The following is a 22,773-nucleotide window of genomic DNA, read 5'->3' as shown; positions in this document are numbered from 1 at the left end:
CTAACGCCTTCAGTTTTTTTCTTCCTGTCCAGTTAATCTTCCTAATAAATTAACAAAGATTTGATCACTACCAATGACCTCTTAAAAATCTTCACAATTCCTTTCAAAGTCTTCATAAATTGGCTTCTAACCATTTAACCATTTTCATCTGTAGCCACTTCCATCTCTCCCAAGACATACATTTCCTGCTCTACCTATTTCAAGCTACGTAATTTCTCAAAAACATGATACACATTGTATTTTTTATCCTTCATCTGGCCATGCCCTGTGTCTGAAATACTTGCTTCCTCTTCTTGATGGTGAAATGAGTCTTTCTTCAAGACCCATCACAAATATCACTGTCTGGGGTAGGATTGTGGCTCAGTGGTAGAGCACTTGCCTAGCACATGTGAGGCACTGGGTTTAATCCTCAGCACACATAAAACAAACAAAAATAAAGGTATTGTGTCCATCTACAAATACAAAAAATTAAAAAAACAACAGATATCACTGTCCAAGTCTTTACTGATGGCACCTCTTTCAGAATCACTTGCTCCTTTCTCTGTGCTCTTATAAAGATTTCTGGACTGTTTCATTCTTAAACTGGGAGTTCTTTTAAAAAGGGACTATGTCTTATTAATCTATTATCTGTAATCTTAGCATAGTAACTTGGTCATAACATGTTCAATAAAAATGTCTTTTAAGTAAAAGCTATTAAGCTATAATAAAGAATCTTAGTATGCATTTGAATTAGGATGCAAATATCTAGAGAATCTATTCTCTATAAACAATGTAACAATTATATACTTGAAACCTCTTAGGCACCAGAAACTTTTATTGGCCATACTAATGAGAATGCTGCAAAATAAGAGCTAAGAAATACAATCACTATCCCACAATCTAAAGCCAGATCATCTATGGTTGGGTTTACAAAAGGTAAATACTGCTTTAAGCTTATTTTAGAATACTGTTGATTCTTCTTGTTTAATTTTTAAATAAACAATTACTATCCACAATCAATTACATGGCTAATATAAATAAAAATTTTTCTTTGCAATGAATCTAAAGGGTCAAACTAATTTTATTTCACTATAAGTTTGTTATATAATTCTTTGAGAGTTTTAAGGTATTATTTGTCATTTAAAAACTGAAATGGAATTGTTACACTCTCGTTGACATGAACTCTAAGTCAGAATTTAAAGAGGTTAAACATGGAATGAGGTATGCAAAGTACACCTATGAAGAAAAGACTTGCTAGGCTAAACACTGAACAAGTAAGGGTTCGGGCAACACACAGATGCATTTCCACAGTTGAATTATTTTAAGAGTTTACCACATAAAGTTAGAAAATGAAAGGAAATTATAAAAACATAAACTTTAAAGTAAAGGATAATACTTCTTAGCTTTAGTGTGAAATGCGAACCAAATGAACTAATGTGTGCAGGACAGAACAGCATTCAATATCATCAAGGACATCTATAACATTTCACATTTAGTGTAGCTTATACTTATTAGTCTACTTTATGATAACTGAAATGTAAAATAAATCAGACAAAGGACATTAAAATAGATTAAAAAAAAAAAAAAAAAAGAAGAACAGTGACTCAACACCATGAATAAAATTTGACAAATCTGAATGACACTCTCAAGTGTATCCTCCCAGATTTCATTCCTCTTTCTTCTTGGTGTAATAAGTAACCAGTATTTACACTTGATGTTTATAAGTTGCGAGTATGTTTTAAATCATTTCCCACAACTCTGCTTTCTAATAAGCCAACAAAGATTTGATCACTACTAATGACCTTTAAAAAAACACATCCATTAACTATATAATTATTTTACATATTTTTATATTCTATGAATGGCTTCAAACTACAGTGTCCTATAAGTTACCTTTTAAAATATTATTCTGGAGATTCACCTATGTGGAGCATGTAGTTAACACATGTAACAACTGGCACAGTATTTCAGTGTATATGTCTGCCAGTTTATGTATCTAAACTGGGAAAGACAGCATGTTTCCAATTTTTTGCTCTTAACATGTGCCAGTGAAGATTCCTGTTTTCACATGAATCAACATAGATTGCTGGGTTAAAGGAATAGATATTTTCAACTTCACTGACTATTTCTAAATTACTCTTTAAATCATGGTTTTACCAATATGCATTTCCACTAGCTATGCTTACATTTTTTGCCAACGAAGACTTTTTACATTTTGGAGAAGCTTACTTTAACCTTTAAAAATTTTAAAGTTTCCTATAATATATATTTAAAAACTATCATATATACAACTATTCAAAAACTAAAATAAAATCATATTTCATGTTTAAGTTAGGTTACTGTATTCAATAAAATTAAGAAAATACAATAGGTGGAAAAACTGTTGATTGCCTGGTTGGTCATCAGATGGAATGAACTACTATGGTCTAAAACAACTAAGTAGCAATTTTAGTAAAAGCACTATCTCTCTTGGAAGCATCTGTAAGCAGACCTAGTAAAATACCAGCAGAATAAGTTTTCAGCTGGAGTACAGGAGAGCTTGATCATTTCAAGATACAAATGGATTGCTATAAGATCAGGGTTTAGGAAAAACTACAGGGGCTCGTTCAGGTGACCCTTGAGCTGCAGTTGCTAGACTTGGGAGCATTATCCAAGAATCAATTCCCCGATCTTAAGGAAGAGAAGACAGAACAAGAGAGATAGCTTGACCCACTGATACTTCGTTTCAGTTCATGAGGTGCTAACATTTTCTTCAAAATAGAAATGACACAGGAAAGAAACATGCTTGGACACAAGCTCCACAAATTCCTGCTGAGTCCATTTTCCATAGCATTGCTTCATTACTTTGTGGGAAGTATTATGGATTTGTGTAACATGAGTCTTGGTTGTACTAAACAGAATTAAGAATAAAGTTATTAATGATAACATACCATTCACTGCTCCTTTAACATTTTCTTAAGAATATAACTTGTGTAACTTTTTTTCCTTAACTTAGTACAACACTGAATGCTCTCAATAAATTTAGTTTACTTTTATCTTTTAAGTTCTGAGGATAAGAAAAATATGGAGCCAACTCAAAACATTTTAAAGTAAACTGATGTTTACTTTTAGTATGGAATATTTGAGATGGAAAAATTTTACAAACCTATAACAAATTTTCAGGATTGGCAGGCAGTGACTTTTGCCTGACTCAGATATGCACACTATGAGAATGGTCAACTTTGCTGGGCAGACTCACCAATTATCATTTTCTCTACAAAGAAGGTTTCTGATTCTGCAGATCCCTGTACTTCTTGGGGACCTTAATTTTTTGTTTCACTGAACCACTTTTTCTCTTCTTTTTGGTCTTCTTTTGTTTTTTGTTTTTATTTAGTTTGTTTTATACAGGTAGGGCCTCACTAGGTTGCTATCCAGACTTGAACTGGATTCAAGCAAACCTACTGTCTTAGCCTCCCAAGTAGCAGGACTACAGGTTCGTGTCACTGCACCTGCCCTCTGAATCACTCTTCCTTACTCTCCTTACACAATTCCATTATTCAACTTGGGGGCTGGAGGAAGGGGAAAAAGTAGAACAGGTGATGTCAAACCTATATTTTACCGAACATAAAGGCTTTGAGGCTTCTAAACCCTGGCAATCCCAATTGTGACTGAATCCTCCTCCCATATCCTATGCCGTACTCAAGGTCTTTAAATCTCCATTATGTGTCACTAAATACTTGTTCCAGAGCCATAGGCGCAAATTCTGGGGTATATAGCTACAGAATAGAATTCAAACATTTTGGGATCCATTATTTCACTTTATTTTCATGAAAACACAATTAGTTGTTTAGGGAAATTATTTTCTCCATTTTATAAGTTCAAAAATGGAAGTTTATACAAGCCAAAGAACTCCTCAAAGTCACAATAATAAGAGGTGGCTCAGAGATCCAAATTCAAGGCATTTCCCAAATATCACTCTGTCTTTTAAAGGAGTTTTTGGCATTTTAAGTTGGTACTTTGAAAGCATTCCCACAGACACATACTAGTTTGTGATGAGGTGCTACAGAATCACAGTATAGATCCTCCATTACAGGTTTTACAGCACTTGGGAGACTGCCTTATAACTAGTAAGATCAGAATCATATTTTTCCACAGAACATGATCTTAAATACTAAATGAATAATTAATAAATTTTATTATACTACTAGGTTGAGAAGAAACAAGAATGCAAAGGGTGAGCCAAGGTTTCATGTGGATGTTTATCACTTAAAGCAGAATATACACTAAAATACTTTTCAGACATAATTTTAACTGTTTATACTATGATAATTTTGTGACCTAAATATACAAGAGTCATCTGAATCCCAAGAAATTGGAGTTTCACTTCAACATTTCTAATACCAACATTTCTAATGACAATTTATTCTTATTTCACAGTTATTCTTATACATGAAATTACCTTTCTTTCTCCTTATTCTTTTTTCATCCCCACAAGAAGTCTAACACTTTGAAGACTGCTGTGTCTGTGTTCTTGAGGCTTGATTTAAACTCATATCCTAACAATAATTCAGTGGAAAAAAATCTACTAAATTAACCATTGTCAGTGAAATACTATAGCAGGAACCAAAATGTTCCTCATTTATGGAGCCATCTGTTCAGCAACTGCTGATTAGTTTCATCCAAGACTAAACAAATACTGTGTTTATATATCATCTTTATCATAGTTTGCAAAAATAAAGCCTTTTCTTATAATAATTTTTATTAGGAAAAATTTTTAAAAATCTCCATGTTCTAAATATGTAATTCAAAGGGTTATGAAAGTGATTTTTTAATAGAAAGATATTTGGTGTGAAAAATGAATTGTTCTTCAGATTTCAGTTGAAATTTTTAGTAATTTCATAAAATACACTCAAATGATACCAAATACATAGGGAAACAATTCATTAAAACAAATAAAATCTATGAAGTAGGCAGTCATCATATAAGCTAGAGAAAGTTCCAACTATTTTTACAAACCCATTTAAATTATCCCAATGTAACTATTTTCACTGCTTCAAAATTCTCTTAGGTTCATAAATGTATAGAAAATTAGAGTTAAAAAGAAACATGACAATCTGCCCTGCCATCATTTTAGAGTTAGAAAAAAAAAAAAAAAATCAAATGACTTGTTTAGCATTGGTCAACTAATTAGTAGTGGTAATCCAGAAAGATAAAGATATGTTAGTTGTGTTGATGAAAGGAATCCTAGTCATTGATACATAGACTTTGTATCTCCATTTTCTGAAAGTTTTTTTTTTTTTTTTTGCCTTGCCAGGAATGATGGTACATACCTGTAAGTTTCTAGGAAAACTTAGGGGGCTAGGGCAGGAGAATTGTAAATTCTAGTCCAGCCTTGGCTACTTAGTGAGACTTCGTGAGACCCTGTTTCAAACTAAAAAAATAAAAAAGGCTGGGGGTATAGCTTAGTGGTAAAGTATCTCTGGGTTCAATCACCAGCAGCAGGGGAAAAAATATTACATTTTGGAAAATAGATGTATTACACCTAGATCAAAGAAAATCTGGAAAATGCTGAAAAATATAAATCACCATAATCTCATTATGTAAAAAAATTCTGCTAACACTATGATGAATTTCTTCTACTCTCATTTCCTTGTAATAAAACAAAATACCACACCACACATAGTTTTAGAAAACTGAGATCTACATATGTAACATTTCTGTAACCTATTTTCTGTTCACATTGTAACATGTTTTTATTTTATTTTTTCAGTACTGGGGATCAAACCCAGGGACATCTACCACTGAGTCACATCCCCACACCTTTTAAGATTTTTATTTTGAGACAGGGTCTCACTAAGCTGCCAAGGCTGGCCTTGAAATTGAAATTCCCTCTCCAAAGTCTCCCAAGTTGTTGGGATTACTGGTGTGTACCACCAGGTCCATATCAATGATTTTTAAATAAACTCATATACCAGCACCCAGATCAAAAGACAGCACATGAGAAGCATCTCAGAAGCTCCTCTGAGTTCCCTTACAAACACTCCTAAGAGTAATCACTATCCTGACTGGTAATATCATAGATTAATTTTTCCTGTTTTGGTACTTTGCCCATTTTATACTAACCATTCTATTGTTTTTTAAAAAGTTAATTCGTTCTTATTATGAAATATTTAAACATAGAAAAGTACAAAAAAGAAATCATAGGTGACCCCAACATCATACTATCTAAAATAAACTGTTAACCATTGTGAATACGACATCACTGCAAACATGGAAAGACAGATGGAGAGAGGAACAGACATATTGCCCCATCAGATGGGATTACAGCTGTGTTTTCATTGAAGAAACTAAAATAAAACTTTCCAAAACTTCAGATAAATGCTCTTTTTAAGAATTTTGAGTCATATAAAAATAAAATCTATTTTAATTTTGCATGTTATTTATTGATTTCTTACTATGAAAGAAAATGAAATGGTTAACATGCAAACCATTATCTTTTCCTATCACTACTATATAGTTTTGGATTCTTATACTATTATTTACACTCATTCTTATAACTATAATTTCAAAAGCTACCAATTCTATTTTTGAATCATCCCTTAACTGGTTTCAACAATGATTAGTGTCCTCATTCCCTTTTTTCTTTAAGTAGGACTCATAGCTATTTTAATGTTTGAGCATAACTATGTTCAGCCTCAACAGTAGAAAGATGACATAATTTTCTTGAGTCACACTTTATTTCCCTTATGAAGCTATAACAATATTAAAAAAAACAAAATATTTAGTGTTTAATAGTTATCAATCACTGTTACTAACATTTCACATGTTAACTTAAATATTAACAACAACCCCCCTATGAAGTAGGTAGCATTACTATATTTATTTTACAGATGAAAACAAACTGAGACACAGAGAGGTAAACTGTCTTGCTCAAATCCCTAATTCTGTAAAGGGCAGAGCTCAGATTAAATGCAGGTAGTTTGGCTCAAGAACTTGTTCTTTAGCAACCTGTTACATTACATTGCTCTGAATGCCTGCATCTGGATCAAAAATGAGCTAGGAATAGTAAAGAAAGATACTAGATTTAAGGGGTGAAGGCCTGGGATGCCAGATATTTTGCAGTGAATACAGCAGACCATTTTAATACAAATTGAACAATGTCCTTCATGAAAACTGTTTCAATTATTCATATTGTTAATTCTCAACTATGAAAAAATAAAATTAACAACACTGAATGTCCAGTAGACAACTGGACATTCATCAGGTAAAAACTTGTTTAAAATGATTTGATCCTAGGACATTTTACATAAAAGTAGAAAGCAATTTTTGGCAAGGTTTTAATATGCTCATTTTTTCAGGAATTTAATTACTTTGGTCCAGAAAACATGCTCAGTGTTTGGAAATTAATGTCACAGCACATCCCATAGTATTTGACGTGCCATTGCAACATACCTTTATAGGTCTCCATTTATAGCTCCCACATTCATGAGCTCTACATATGCCTGTCAGTATCATTAAACTACTTCATCTTCGTTGGTGGTCATGGTCAAACATTTATAGAACATGGTAAATATTACTTGATTATAAATTACTTTTATTTCTCTTTACCAGTTATCTAAGGCAACATGTTGATTTTAAAGTTCTGGATGTATCCTGTTATCTATGAGTTTCATTCTAAGATCCAAAAAAGTTCCTCTGGTTGTTGAGGATTCATAACATTAAATGTGAGTTATAATTCTTGAAGATTTTTCCTTTTTTCCTCCCTCTTATGTCCCTGATCCACTTCTTTCCAAATTCATACACATAATGAGAAAACTTAGAATCTGGTTGATTTGTCTTTTCTCAGTACTATTTTGAAGGTTGGAGCTGAGGGTAGGGGCCATGCCACTGTGCACCTGAATATTCAATTTATTTCTATAAGTCTTACTTTTCAAAGTTCTACTTTTTGTTTAAAATTCTATTCCCTTCTTTTTTTTTTTTCTTTTTTTTTTTATTGTAAACAAATGGGATACATGTTGTTTCTCTGTTTGTACATGGCGTAAAGGCATACCATTTGTGTATTCATAAATTTACACAGAGTAATGTTGTTTGATTCATTTTGTTATTTTTTCCCTTCCCCCCACCCCTCCCACCCCTCTTTACCCTCTATACAGTACTTTCTTCCTCCATACTTGCCCCCCTCCCTAACCCTAACTCTAACCCTAACATTAACCCTTCCCTCCCCCCCTTTATGTGTCATCCTCCACTTATTAGCGATATCATTCTTCCTTTGGCTTTTTGAGATTGGCTTATCTCACTTAGCATGATAATCTCCAATTTCATCCATTTGCCTGCAAATGCCATAATTTTGTCATTCTTTATGGCTGAGTAATATTCCATTGTGTATATATACCACAGTTTCTTTATCCACTTATCAATTGAAGGGCATCTAGGTTGGTTCCATAGTCTGGCTATTGTGAATTGAGCAGCTATGAACATTGATGTGGCTGTATCTCTGTAGTATGCTGATTTTAAGTCCTTTGGGTATAGGCCAAGGAGCTATTCCCTTCTTTATTTGGCTGTTGCTGGAGAATTTCTGGTTGCCGTTCTTTCTCTTTGATCTTAACTGATCGATCATTTTGTTAGTTTTTGGAAGTGAGTGCTGTGGGCCTGCCTCACTCTGCTGTATTCTTTGGTAGTCCTGTTTTACACAACTCTGGATGGAGTGCTGTTCTTTCCTTTCATGAGAGCATCCCAGTAAATGTTTTCTAAATTAGTATAAACGGGTGAGTCTTCCAATTGCTTTGTGATGAATGAACATTGACTATAAATTTTTCTGATCTCAACTGCATTTTTTTTTTTTACAGTTAATGAAATGAAAGAGTCTACTCAGTGTCCATCATCACATATCACTCCTAAATATATTTGTTAATATTAATGGATGACAATAATGTGCCAGTCCTTTACATGTTATTATCTCATTGCTCTCACAATAATCCTGCAAGTTAGATGTTATCCTCATAGGAACTGAGGTGCAGAAATGCTACTTATCAATTTGACCAAAGTTACACAGCTAGTAAGCAGCAAAGGAGGGACTTGTACCGTGGACATCTGATATCAGCACACAAGTTGTTATTTATCCACTTCCTTACTGCTACAAAGTCTTTTTCCACTCAAGGAACCATTTCACTACAGATTTTTTGATTATCACTTTTCTCTTTAGAGTATAACACAAATGCCTAATAAATATCTATTACTTGAAAAATATGAAAGACTTAACTTTATTTTCAATGCTTCCCCATTTCCTTTAATGTGTCCTTTTCATGTAGAAATAAGAAGAGCAAACTAAAATTCCAAATACTACTCTTACTCATTTCTGAATGGTTATGAGAAAATATCATTCTACACTTAAAAAGAACATTGTAGCTTAATATTTTTCACCTGTACTTCCTAAGTGAGCTGACCAAAGGTGAACAAAAAGGCAAGTAGGTCTTTTCAATATTTCACTGCATGGCCCTGGTGTACTAAATTGGCTTTGAAGGAGAAATTTTTGCAATAATATATAAGACTTAGATACTCTTCTCCATGTTTAGTAGATGCAGCTGTATGCTCCATGGCAGCTGAGATCATGTATGTAACCTGTAAGCCCTGAGAACTACTTGAGCACCAGAGCTTTGATGGCCCATCAAAGCTTACCTACTATTCTATTTCAGTTTGTAGATTTCTGATAATAAATTAACAGGTCAAGCATGTCAACAGATTATATATCCTAGGCAGTATTCGTTAATGGATATAACATGCTAATGCAAAAAAAGTTACTGCACTTTCAGATACTATGATGGGTTGATGGTTCTGTCATTATTTTGTGATAGTAGGACTCTTACCTCACATCCAGTCATACTCTATAAATAACATTAAAGAAATTTTTCAAAAGGCCTTGGTGGATGTAAATAAACACAAAGAGAAATACAATCTTGGGCTTTTAAGATGAAAACAATTGTGAACTTTTAGTAGCATATGGTAAAAGAGCTATGTGGAAGACAGAAAGATTATAGGAATGTATGTCATCAGTTAATATAGATGACAATCCCTTTTCTTAATACAGACAGCAATTCTTTTTCTTTCTTTCTCTTCGCGGTGCTAGGAATTGAACTAAGGGACATGAACTCTACCATTTAGCTACATACCCAGTCCCCTGGATAACAATTCTTTTTTTTTTTTTTTGCGGTGCTGGGGATTAAACCCAGGGCCTTGTGCTTACAAGGCAAGCACTGTACCAACTGAGCTATATCCCCAGCCCAAAAATTCTTTAAAATAGAATTTAAGTATAGTTATGTGTTGTACAATGACATTCAGTCAATAACAGACTGTGTATAATGGCAGTCCCATAACACTGTATTGCCTAGAGATATCACAGCTGTCTTAGTTTGAGTAAGTACACTCTATCATGTTCCCACGATGAAAACACCTAATAATACACTTCTTAGAACATATCCTTATTGTTCAGTGACACATGACTATATGTAAACTATCAGAGTGTGGCGCAGAACCCCTATATATTACAGATAAATAATAGTACCAGAAAAAAATGTATACATCATTATTAAATGTGAATATCAAGCAGAAATAAATTGAGAAAATGATGGTTTGGGCAGAATCAATTTAAAAATCACTTACAAAATGAAAAGGTCTTAATCTAATTTGAACTTGTTATATGAGGAACTATTCCAGATTAAAAATATGCTTAACTTATTTGTAGTTCAATAAAAAAAGATGCAATAGCATCACATGAAAACTAAGCTAGCATATTTTTAAAATAACTTACACTGATGACTGATGAAGAAGTTGACAAGTTTAAACCTTCAAGATCAGCTATCAAGCTTGGAGAAATAGCTGGTGTGGGAAGTGCAACTGGAGTGGATACTGGGTTAACTGTAAAAAAAGGCCCAAATTAGCAAATGTGCATGAAAATTTAATTCAAATTATTAAAAGCAACATTTTTATTTTGTTAGTAAATCTAATTAAATTACTCTGATTAATAAATGTATGACAATCCTATTTAACATCTTGATTTAGTCAAGTTATTATCAAGTCATGGTAGTTATTAGTCTTAGCTTTCAAAACATAATGGCAAATTCTATAACAAAATAAGGATATAAATATCTTGAGTAATAGTTTTTGAAAATTTTTATCACATAACATTATCACTAACATTTATCACCCAGTAATTTCACTAAAAGAAAAAGGTGAAGAAACATTTTCCACACTAATGTAAAGAATCACAATAGCTTTCAAGAGAGTTCTCTAGTGGAGTCAAAAGTCTTAAAAGGACGTTTAAATCATTTCTCTATTTTATTTTCCACTCTAATTAATTAGAGGCCCAGGCTACCTAATTCCCTTCTAATTATACTTTGCCAGCAAAGCTATGTGCTAGGTAGAAATGTTTTACTTATTCTTAAACTGGTATGAACTTGAAAATCTTCTAAAAACAAAAATATGGTCATGTCACTCCCCTGCTTAAGATTCTTCAAAGGCTCTCAATTGCCAATAAGTGTCTTGCCTTAACTAAGAGCACAAGGTCCTCCATGGTCTAAGCTCAGCCTTGCCCAACAGAACTTTCTATAATAATAGAAACATTCTGTATTTGTGCTGTCTACTATGTTAGCCACAAGTCACATATGCCTAATATGATCTCTAAGTGTAGGCAGGGTAACTACAGAAATGCATTTCAAAATTTTAATTAAGTTAAATAGTTATGTTGATACTGGCAGTCGCACTGGACAGACAGCTCAGATCTAGCCTTATCATCTATTTCATTAGCTCTTCTAGTATTATGTAATAAAAGTTCCCAAGATCTTGCTTCATGTCTTAGAGCCTTTGTATTTTATTCAGTTTGCCTAGAAGGACTTCCCTGTCTCGTTCATTTTGCAACTTTCACCTTTTAATAAGTTAACACTTAGAGGGAAGGACCTCCCCAACTCTCCCAATACATCTTATATGTGCTTTCTTTGTTTCACAGGTTTTTTTGTCAAATTTCTATAATTGTACTACTCATGTAATACAAATTTGTGTCTTTGCATATTTTAATTTCTACTAGTCTGTGTGAATACAGGCTGACATTACTTTTTAGTGTTTAATACTTTCTCAACTGTTCACTAATGAAATAAAATGTGAAAAAAGTTAGGCTTCCAACCAATTCTGATTCCAAGATAACACTGTAAAGGGAATAACATTTACTTAATCTGACATCACTTTTCAAAGCATCTTTTTCTCATTTTAGTTTCATAATATCCTGAAAACTTAGGCAGAAGAAATATTAATTCATCAAGTTAACAACAAATATTTCTTCAGCAAGACAGCAAGCAGAGACATAGAATATAAAAATAAGATTCCTGTCTTCAAATAACTTTAAGTCTAATTAAGAGAAAAAGATGCAAATGCCTTAAGACAAATAAAGTAACAATAAAGTTCATAAATGATACTGCCCAAAGAGAAAACTTTCAAAGGAAATAACAAAATTAAAGCATTCACAATAGAAAAAGCAGACTGGAGACTGGGTGGAAGAGGGAACAGAGCCTTTTTTCCCCTGTACTCACTCAGTACGTCTGGGGCACTGCTACAAATCCCAGACATCCTCAGTGTCAGAGTGACAATGAAAACCACTGTACAGTTAGCGGGTGCCATGGAGAGAGGGTCTGGGGAGGATTACTGGGGAGAGGGTGTAAGTGGAGGCTTCATGAACAGGAGGAAATGAAGCGCAGTTTTTAAGTAAATGTGAGATCTTCACAAGAGGAAAGGGAGATCCAGTTAACTGATGGATGAAGGAATGCTGTAAACAAAGGGACTGAGGTGGGAATCTGAAAAGTGAAGGGAACTGAAAAAAAGACCAAGGGGAACTGTTAAAAATCTACCAAAGAGAGGAATGGTATGAGGACTAAGGTATTGCAGGATGATTACGATTAATCAGATGGTAGTGTAAGAAACAGACTGAAGGAGCAGTGAGCAGCGCTAAGAGTTTCAGGTGTCATTTCTGACATACAGAGCAAAGAAAGATATTTAAAGAAATTGCTAAATATCTGTGTATTAAAAACAAAGGGAAATGTATCCTATGTTGACTATAAAAATGTAGGTTTGGACGAAATTTCCTTTAAAATAATACAAAAATCTTACCTTTAAATTCTTATAAAACTGAAATTTTAAGGAAACCTTTTGTCTCTTCAAAAACATAATCTTTAAAGAATGAATCAAACTATAACAATTATATATAAAGTCTCCATTCTTTACATGCTCTCTATATATCTCTTAATTTAGAATATTACAATAAACTCCTGTTGTTTATAAATTGCCCAGTCTATGATATTTTGTTACAATTGTCTGAAAGGACTAAGTGTCCAAGAGTAGGTGAGGGGTTTTTTTTGTTTTGTTTTGTTTTGTTGTTTTGGTATTGGGAATTGAACTCAGGGGCACTCAACCACTGAGCCACAACCCCAGCCCTATTTTATATTTTATTTAGAGACAGGGTCATACTGAGTTGCTTAGCACCATGCTTTTTGCTGAGGCTCACTTCGAACTCACAATCCTCCTGCCTCAGGCTCCAAAGTCGCTGGGAATACAGGTGTGCACCACCTCCTGCAGCTAGAATAGGTGACTTCTGAGCTGGGATTTGAAAGACAAGAATCAGTCTGCCATCAAAAGATCTGGAAGAAACAATTCTCAGCAGGGGATAGCAGTACTAATGCCCTTGGCGCAAAGAAACACAGTATGTTTAAGCAAGGAAAGAAGCAGAATAGAATAAAATGTGGATGAAAGGCAAGAAGAAATCTAATCATCTATGGTCTTAGAAACCTAGGAAAGTAATATGGATTTAATCTAACTGCAGAATTAAGCCATCAAACTTAAGAGTTTAAAACAAGGAAGAAATAAGATCTCATTTTGTAGTTCACTGGTAGTATAAATTTCCAAAAAAGAACTACCAGGTCAAAGGGTACATAATTTAAGTTCCAAAGATACTGCTAAAATGACCCCAAAATGCTGAGCCTATCTATATTCCTACAAAAAGCATATACATGCTGTCTGTTTCACCAAACCTTAAATAATACTGGTTGAGACCAAACTTTAAAATCTTTGCTAAAATGTACAAAAAATGATTCAAATTGGCTCCAATTTCATTTTTAATATCTCGATACTATGTATTTCTTTGTGTTACACATTTTAATTGCTATGTGATAAGAATTGGCTGTGACTATTAGAAACAGATTATTTATACAGTACAAATGGAACCAACTCATGACAGAATGAGGCAACTTAAAAACAACTCACCCCAGCAGGGACAAACTATATTGAAAAATGACAGCAGTTTAATATTCACGAAGTCTTAACTTCTTGTTGCTCTTCTCCTAGTGCAAACCTACCACAAAGTTAGTTCCACTATCTCCTGCTCACAATGCTGAAGGAGTTAAGAGGAGTGGTGAATATACGTCTTTGCATACGTGGGTGAGTATACTTATAGAATTCTAAATTCTCAGAAGGAGATTTGCTGGGACAAAGATTAAAATATTGATAGGTGTCTCCAAATACTTCATTACCCATTCTGTTCCTGCCCAAATTGTGGCAAGTAGAAGATGGCAATGTCCTTTCCTTTCCAATTATTTTCTTAATTCCCTACCTACCTGGGTAAGTAAGATGTATCAGTCCCCACAGCCAATATCTCACAATGTAGAAACTATGAGCTATGAATACTTACATAGTGAAACAAGTATAATGTATAATGTTTTAAAAATATTTTAAAATGAATTTTATATACTTTATTTGGCTACCTAAATTTATTCATGTGACACAAAACTAATAGACTGAATAGATGAAGATACTAATACCACTGATTTCCAATTTTCTTGCTTTATTTATTTATAAATATTTTATAATAGATCATTGGTAAGATTGGGGATATGTAAATAAAAGTTGCTATAAAAGGAAAAACATTCTTACTCAAAATGGAAGGAAAGTTTTATAATACTTACAATCATCTAAATCCAGAAGTGAAACATCTTTGGAAAGATTTCTATCTTGCTTGTTTTTTTTTCCTTTCTCCTATAAAATAAACATTAATTTTATCATGTTTTGTTTTAACAATCTATGTTAATCTACTTAATATTATAAACCACTTTTATTCTCTTCTTAGTCTTAAAAATTAAGTTTCTGTATGATTATTAAAATTTTTCTGAATCAAAATTTGTGTCTCAATTAGTACACACCATTTTGCCCACATCAGGCAAACTCTAAATATTTTTAAATATTTTGTGTTCAAAGATTATAAAGGACCTTAGAAGAAAATTTAAAGGTAATAATTATTTTAAAACCTGCCAAGTTTCTGCAAACATAAAAATGTAATGTGACTCTCTGGTAAAAAGTGCATAAATAAGTCTTGAAAATAATTTTTAAACAACTTTATTTAAAGAAAAAGAAATGCTCAAACAATACATTGCATAGCTCTAAAACTGCTAACAGACTTGTGCTGGGTTAGCCTCTTCTGAGGTTGTCTGTGATAGGCACTGTACTAAGTAAGTATCTGCTACTTTGATACTGGGTTGTATCAGACTTCTTTGTCAAAGATCTATAAATGGGGGAGCTGAAGAAATAGCTCCTCTTGGAGAGCATTCGCCTAGCATGCGCAAGGATCGCAGTTCGAATCCCTGGCCGCTCAAATGAGAAGGAAAAAAAAAAAAAAAAACCCACAAAGATCTATAAATGGCATTTTCAGACTATTGTTCTTTAGAGGGGAAGAAAAGGATTTACTTACTTTTTAGAATGTTTTGTAGACAGAATAGATATTTCGGTGAAATATATCTGCTCATAAGTAGAGCTTTGTCCACTACAGTTTTGCTTATTAAGTTTACTACATTTATGAAACATGCATAGGTATGGACTAGAACACAGTGCTCCTAAAGCCTGAGGTATTCAAAGCTTGGTCACACATTCAGAAAAGATTTGTACATCTAAAAACAAACGTATAAGTTCAGTGCTGAGTAGCACTGTTAACAACTAAAGATCAAACAAAGAGTAGGGTTTAAACAGATAAATCTGTGTCAAAGTTATTTATCTTTATGCTCTTTTTTATTTTACATGAAAGTTTCTTAGGTTAAAAGTTAGAACTTAAGTTTTTAACTAAAATCTTTTTGTTCATTCATTCATTCATTCATTTGATATATATAAAATTTTAAGTGTATTAGATTCTGAGATAAGTAATGGAAATAATAGCCTAGACACACATAGTCTCTGCCTTCAAGTAACTTACCATCTACTGAAGGCATTTAAAGTTTATTCCTAATGTAAATTAGTATAAATATTTTGAAGTATTCTCTAGCCATGGAAACATCACTGAAGGAAAAGGTACATTACCACCATTTTAAGTGTTGAAGCTCTTATGACAGCATGTACATGAATAAGAGCATTACATAAAATAGATGGTATACAACATTTTAAAATAATTTGTTTGTTTTCTCTCTTATTAAAATTGTTTTCAAGGTTCATACAACAGACATCAAAACACTAACAAAAAGATCACCACTGGTTTTCCTCCTTAAAATAATTACTTCTGCCACTGAAAACTAAAAATCATCTAGATGGAGTTTCATTTTCATTCCTTATTTAAAAACAAACCAAACAGCATTTGTCACTCGTGCTTCTCAAGCAAATAATGTTAGGGCTGGAGGAAAAACAGAAGAAATGTTAGTTTTGAGGCTGAAATTTTAAAGTTGCAAGAAAATGAAAATAGGTTCAGAATAAAAATGCCACTTCAACTAGGATATCATTCCTGTGAGAAAAGAACATATAATAAAAAGCACTTATCATCATGTGACTTATCAAAATGCTATGCTGAGCACAATGGGTGTAGCTTCCTATAAGCTACAATGGTGCATGACTGTCTTTCTGGAACTGTAACCTCCCCACCTGAAAAATTAGAAACCTATCAAATCAAGATAAAGTTAAAGCTGAAGGCAAGTCTATACCTTATTTCCTACTTCACAGCCAAGAATGTGTAACAATATCTATTACACACACATCAGGTCACACAAAACACAGAACAGGGCTGCATGTGAAATTGGCATAATCTCTTATTAGAACCCTAAAACAGAAAGAAAAAAAGGCTTTCAAAAGGACAGAATTTTATTGACTTCCTGAGAAAGCAAATAACCAGTGACTGAAATACAACATTAGCAATAGATAATGGTCATTTCTACTGAATTGAAAAAGCCTTGCATTCTGAATCAAGGGTATAAAATGCTTCATGATGTGTTTGGCATTCCTCTGTTATATTATATTTCATTTTTCATTTTAAAAAATCCATAGTAAGTTCAAAACATTTTCATACTTAAAGGATCTACTATGAAAATAAAAATCTGAATTCTAAACAAAGAAGTTAAGAGCTCTATTCCATCAAACATTTCTCCATTTGCAATTCATCTTGGTAATAGAGACAGAACCTGGGTAAATGCATATAGGACTTGAGGCAGGAGATTTTTCTTGCTCAATGCATAATTCATGTGCTCCGCCTGCAAAGTGTGTAAAATGAGAATTTCACACCGCAGCATGAGCCATGGAGCTGCAGAGAAAAGGCAGATGAAATCATATTTTACTGTGTGAATTTTATTTCTCACCCTCCCAATATTTATACAAAACCATCATTGACAAACCAAACACATTGACAGATCACCCACTGTTTCCATTGTGTTAGTACTTGAGAAGAGATCAGGCAGAAAGATAGACAATTTGTTTTTGTATATTTTTTTAAATAGAGGATTAGGTTTTTAACAGCTGAGTGACTGTATTAGACTTTTATAAGGACAACAGTAACTGATCTTAAGATCTCACTATAAAAAATATCTAGTTATCAATTCATCATCCTTAAATCTCCATTTTGTTTCTATGGTATTCGATTATACACCTCAACACATCAACATTTTCAAAATGAAATACAAAGTCACAGGGTTAAGAAACTGATTTCTACTTAATGTATTTCATTTCAAATAATAAATAAAAGATCCTGGAAATATTTATCAAGTTCCAAATAATACAAACGAAAATATGTAACAATATACCTGTAAAGATTTTTTATGTATTATGCATGTTCATTTTCATGCTGATTATAAGAGGAAAGGTACATAGAAAAAAAGATTTGACATGACAAGCATCAAATATGCTTCCACTGGAAAGAGGTTTGAAATTTAAAACTATAAGACAGGATAAGCAGTATGTAGAGTTTGTCAAACCCATACTGTGCTTCGAAATCAACAATTCGAGGCTAATTTCTAGCTTCAAAGGGCAAGGTAGGTGCATGAAGTATTTTCAATTAGAACTACCTGCCAAGGACAATTTAATGACTCCTTCAAGTCATCTGACAAATTTGATTTAAAAAATCTGAGTCTCACAAACTTGTGCCTTAAAATAAAGGTACAATTCAAGTATACTGAGACTTCATTATAAGTTAAGAAGTTTAAGTGATTAAAATAAAGCTTTCCCTATTAGACTACACCTACTTCAATAAGAAGGAATGCTTATTGGTATTCCCTGTGTTTTAAAGGACTCAGCTGAAATCAAATGATATTTGTTTTGAAGAATGTAAAATATGAACTAAATTGGGAAAGACAAATCAAACTTAAGAGGCAAGGTTTTGAATTGTTAAAGTAGAAACCAATATTCTTCAATATTCAGAGAAGTTATAGCAACATACATAACTTAGAAGAATATAATTAAAGCTTATTTCCTATTTCTCACAGAGAAAAGAAAACCAGTCAGAAATTATACATGATTATACATCTCATGCCAAAATTGCTTTATCCCCAAGAATCTTTTACAAAAAAAGATCTTTATCCCCAAGATCTTTTATTAAGGCAAATCTTCATATTTGCTGATGTTTGAACACTAGTAACCACACCAGCTTGGACCTCAGAGTATTTAGGAGATGTAATCTGTTTCTTTGCATCTCTCAAAGAGGGATTAGCAAAGTCCTATGATACATAACCTGAGAGCATCTTGAACATAGCCAGGAATACATGCATGACAGTGTTTTCTCACTACCACTACAAATATTAATCTTAATTTGATTCAAATACAGAAATGCTGTTAATAGTGTTAAGTGCAAATACACTAAATATATTTATTTCACACTACTAGATTATTATGATTTAATTGCATTTTACGTAATGAAAATCTAATATATAAAAGGAATATAAATATTTATTCACAATATATAATAATCATGATTTTAAATCATAATTTAATCATCAATTATCTACATCTTCAGCTGCTAGTACACAGACACCGTAAATATAATTAAAATGTTGCACCACAGTTAAGGTGCAAATAGTGAACAAGGTAACAGTGAAAAAACTATAGTATGTAGGATCACTCTAGTATATTGGTTAGTTATAAGAACCCTGGAGTTCAATAAAGGAAAAAAACCTGAAAACTTTAGAAACATTATTCCAAGTAAAATTTTCACCATCTGTTCAACACATAATTTCTAACTACCAGAAGAATAGAACTTACTTATATTGCTAAAAAATAATAAAACAATATAGATGTGAATATCTTCTAGACTCAATATGGTCTATACAACTAATTTTTCTGCTTTTCTATATTAAAGTGTTTCTTCCTTTACACTCTGTTAAGTATGTGGAAGCACTTAAAATATGGACTTATTAAAATTAATTTTGTTACAGGCATTATTTGGGGCAAAAGAATTATTTCAGAAAAAGGACCATTCTCAAAACAGTTCTCAAATATATTTCAGAAAAGAATATCTATGCATAAAATATGCTTATCCATCAAAACAACTGTAACTGAAACAAGATAATTTTTCTTTGGTTATTACTGAAAATATGCCTTTCAATCAATAATGTAAACAAATAATCAAACATGACATCTGAATGTATGACTACACTTTTGGGCCTTATGAATGTATTGCAGAATGGTACTGAATGAGAAACATTTTAAGAATGTAAGCAATTTAGCAAGGGTCCTTGCTCTTTTGACTGTCCCTGGACTATTCACATGAGTGATATCCTTCATCATATAATTTCTTCATTCCCTACAGTCATTTGTAGAAGTGGAGAAGCAGAAGGACCACACTATGCCATGTCCTCCGTGGTTTGTATTTTCTGTAATATAGGAAATGTGCAAATAAGGAACAAGGGCACAGAAATAGGAAGGAATACAGTTTCATAAGAGAACTACAAATACTTCAATGGGATTAGAAGATGGGGTGGGTTAAGACTAAAAAGGAACATTTGGACATACTAGCCTGAGTAGTTTACTAACTCAGATGGCAACTGGGGCACAATACAGGTGACTTAATCTTAATTTGGCAGTTGTATAGGAGAATTGGGGCTGGGAAAGCATTGGTTTGAGGATGACCAATGGCAATGGTCTACAAAGCTAATGAAGAGCTGATCTTGAATGGTGAAAACTGGAAAAGAAGAAACAGTATGAGGAATAACACAGAATCTGGAGGACTTGACAGAGAAATCACAGATCCTTCTGAGGGAAAGGGAAGAATGCTATTCCCAAATGACAGCATGTCTTCTGGTTGTGCTTGGAAAACCAGTAGCCCCAGAAAGGTCTAGGAATTTGGGAGGAAAAGCTGGAGCTCTTGTAGGGATCGAAAGATGTTACCATGAACATAATTTAGTGGAAGCTATCAGAATAAATGAAATATCACAACAGGGAAAATGTTAGAAATGGGGGGAAAGAGGACTAAAGAAAACTTCATGTCAATATATTTCAAAACTGATTTGTACTAATTAATAATTTGGAGGCAATGTTCATAAGTGGGTGTTAGAAGGGGTAAAAAGTGAAGTGAGCAAAGGAATGAAAGGTCAATAAAGACAACAAAACAGATACAGACAATTTCAAGTAGGAGAACTGTCGCACAAAAAGATAAGATTACTATCCAAGTAAAGGCAGCTGGGCTTGGGTTGGGAAAAGATCATGGTTATCTTTTCAGAGCAGTGTCTATAGAAAGTGATAAAGGTAGGAAAAAATTTCTAACGGACTAAGAAATAAGTGGGTTAAGAAATAACACATGGATGATATGCATATTATTTTTTTTAAACTCTCACTATGTTCCCTTCATGCTTCCTTTTTCTCTTTAAATGCTGGCAAAGTCTTGAGTCCTATGGTTGGCAGAAGAGGAATTGGAGGAATAAATTAAAAGCAAAATGGAGACAGATGATTATTTACCAAAAAAAGTTGGCCTAAGTGATAGGCATTACTTACTGGAAAGTATACACCAAGAAAAAGGAGGGTACATGCAGATTTTGAGTTGGGGAAAAGAGAGCTATGAAACAGTACATAGCATCAGTCTTTGGAAGTAAGTGGATAAGAACAGGCTGCAAGTAAGGGGTCATAAAAATGCTGACTTACAATATGAACAGTGTGGAAAAGTCAAAAACTGAAGACTTAAAACTTGCAAAAATAGGTAAGTTACTATTAGCTTTGCTTGTTCTGCAACTCCAATGCTATTAATCTTTCATGCAATTAATGTTCAAGTTAAAAAGTGTTAAAACTGTTGTTTTATATGATGTTTTATATTGATCTTCCACATTTTGATTTTTTACCATAACAAAAAAGAAATAAGGTAGATATTAGGATTTCTACATTATACATGAGGAAGCTAAAAATAAAGCTATTATCTCCCAACAAGTGGAACACTATACTTATCTCATAGGAACCCCATAAAAATTAACTGTTTTGAAAGCCATATATTCAATATACCTCCAAGGTCTCATTTTTATGCTCAGCACCCCCATATTAAAGAAAAAAAGAAAGGACAGAGAGAAAGAGTAAAAAGTATAGATTTATTAGGCTGAAGATTTAAGGCATAGGAATTTTCAGCAGTAATACACTGTCATGCTAAATTAAGGTAAAGCACCCACCATCTGCCTTCATTACTCATAATTTGGAGCAGAAGCCACAACACTTGGTGCAAGGAGGACTTTTCCACAATTACAGAGTTGCCTATTATTAGAAAATTGGTATACTTGTAATCACAAGGTATACTCCAAGTCATTCAGAGAGAAATGGAAATAAGCAATTATGGCAGCTCTGTGGTGGACAACATTTATTACAATTGCCAAATTAAAACAAAAACAAAGAGGTATAAACCCTATCTGCCTATTATAGGTAGATAAAGGCATTCTAATATAAGGAAATAAACTTTCTAAGGAAAATATGTAGACTATCAATATTGTGGGATAAAACTATCAATAATGTGGGAAAAACATTTCTCAAGGATTTTAGCTCATTGTAATAGTTTGAATTTTTATGTTCTACTATCCATTACCAAGAGATCTAATCTGAACATTGAGTCTTCGACAAAGAAGAAATAAACTGAAACACTGATCTGGGTGTTCCTGTGGTTTTTTAAGAGGCTCCTAAAGCTCTGCGTCTAATACTACATAGGCACTGAAGGCTACAGTTTTCCAACTTCTAAAAAACTTCACAAGAATAACTAACTTTAATTCCACCTCCTTGTTTCTTGTTCTATCAGTTTTAAAAGCATAAATTTCTTATTGTGGGTCATATTTACTGTCAATTTCTAAAAGCTCTTTATTTTAAATAATATTTTAGTCTTTTTTTTAAATTCAATAGAAGTAGAAAATGAGATATACCAAACTCATTATGTGATAGGTTTTTATATAAGGCCACACTAAGTCTTAAAAGTCTCTAAAAGGCAATTTTTGAAAAATAAAATTTCTGATCATATTTTATATAGATACAAGATTTTAACAGAAATTTAATTTCCAAGTGTTTTACTATAAGCAATAATATTAAAAATAT

General features: G+C 32.8%; 1 protein-coding gene across 2 annotated transcripts in view; it reads right to left on the bottom strand.

Annotated features, from left to right (window-relative positions):
* AP3B1 (adaptor related protein complex 3 subunit beta 1) overlaps positions 1-22,773 on the bottom strand; it is a 254,893-nt gene that overhangs the window by 64,370 nt on the left and 167,750 nt on the right. For both annotated transcript variants that reach the window (XM_079143559.1, XM_079143558.1), the window contains exons 21-22: positions 14,955-15,024; positions 10,763-10,869 (exon numbers count right to left, since the gene is read on the bottom strand). In XM_079143559.1, the coding sequence (XP_078999685.1) occupies positions 10,763-10,869; positions 14,955-15,024 (177 nt within the window). The remainder of the gene's footprint in view (positions 1-10,762; positions 10,870-14,954; positions 15,025-22,773) is intronic.

This window comes from Sciurus vulgaris (genome assembly GCF_902686455.1).
Source record: "Sciurus vulgaris genome assembly, chromosome: 6".
NCBI classification, from domain to species: domain Eukaryota; kingdom Metazoa; phylum Chordata; class Mammalia; order Rodentia; family Sciuridae; genus Sciurus; species Sciurus vulgaris.
The sequence above is the reverse complement of the archived record's forward strand: the minus strand, read 5'-3'. Positions and strand labels throughout refer to the sequence as shown.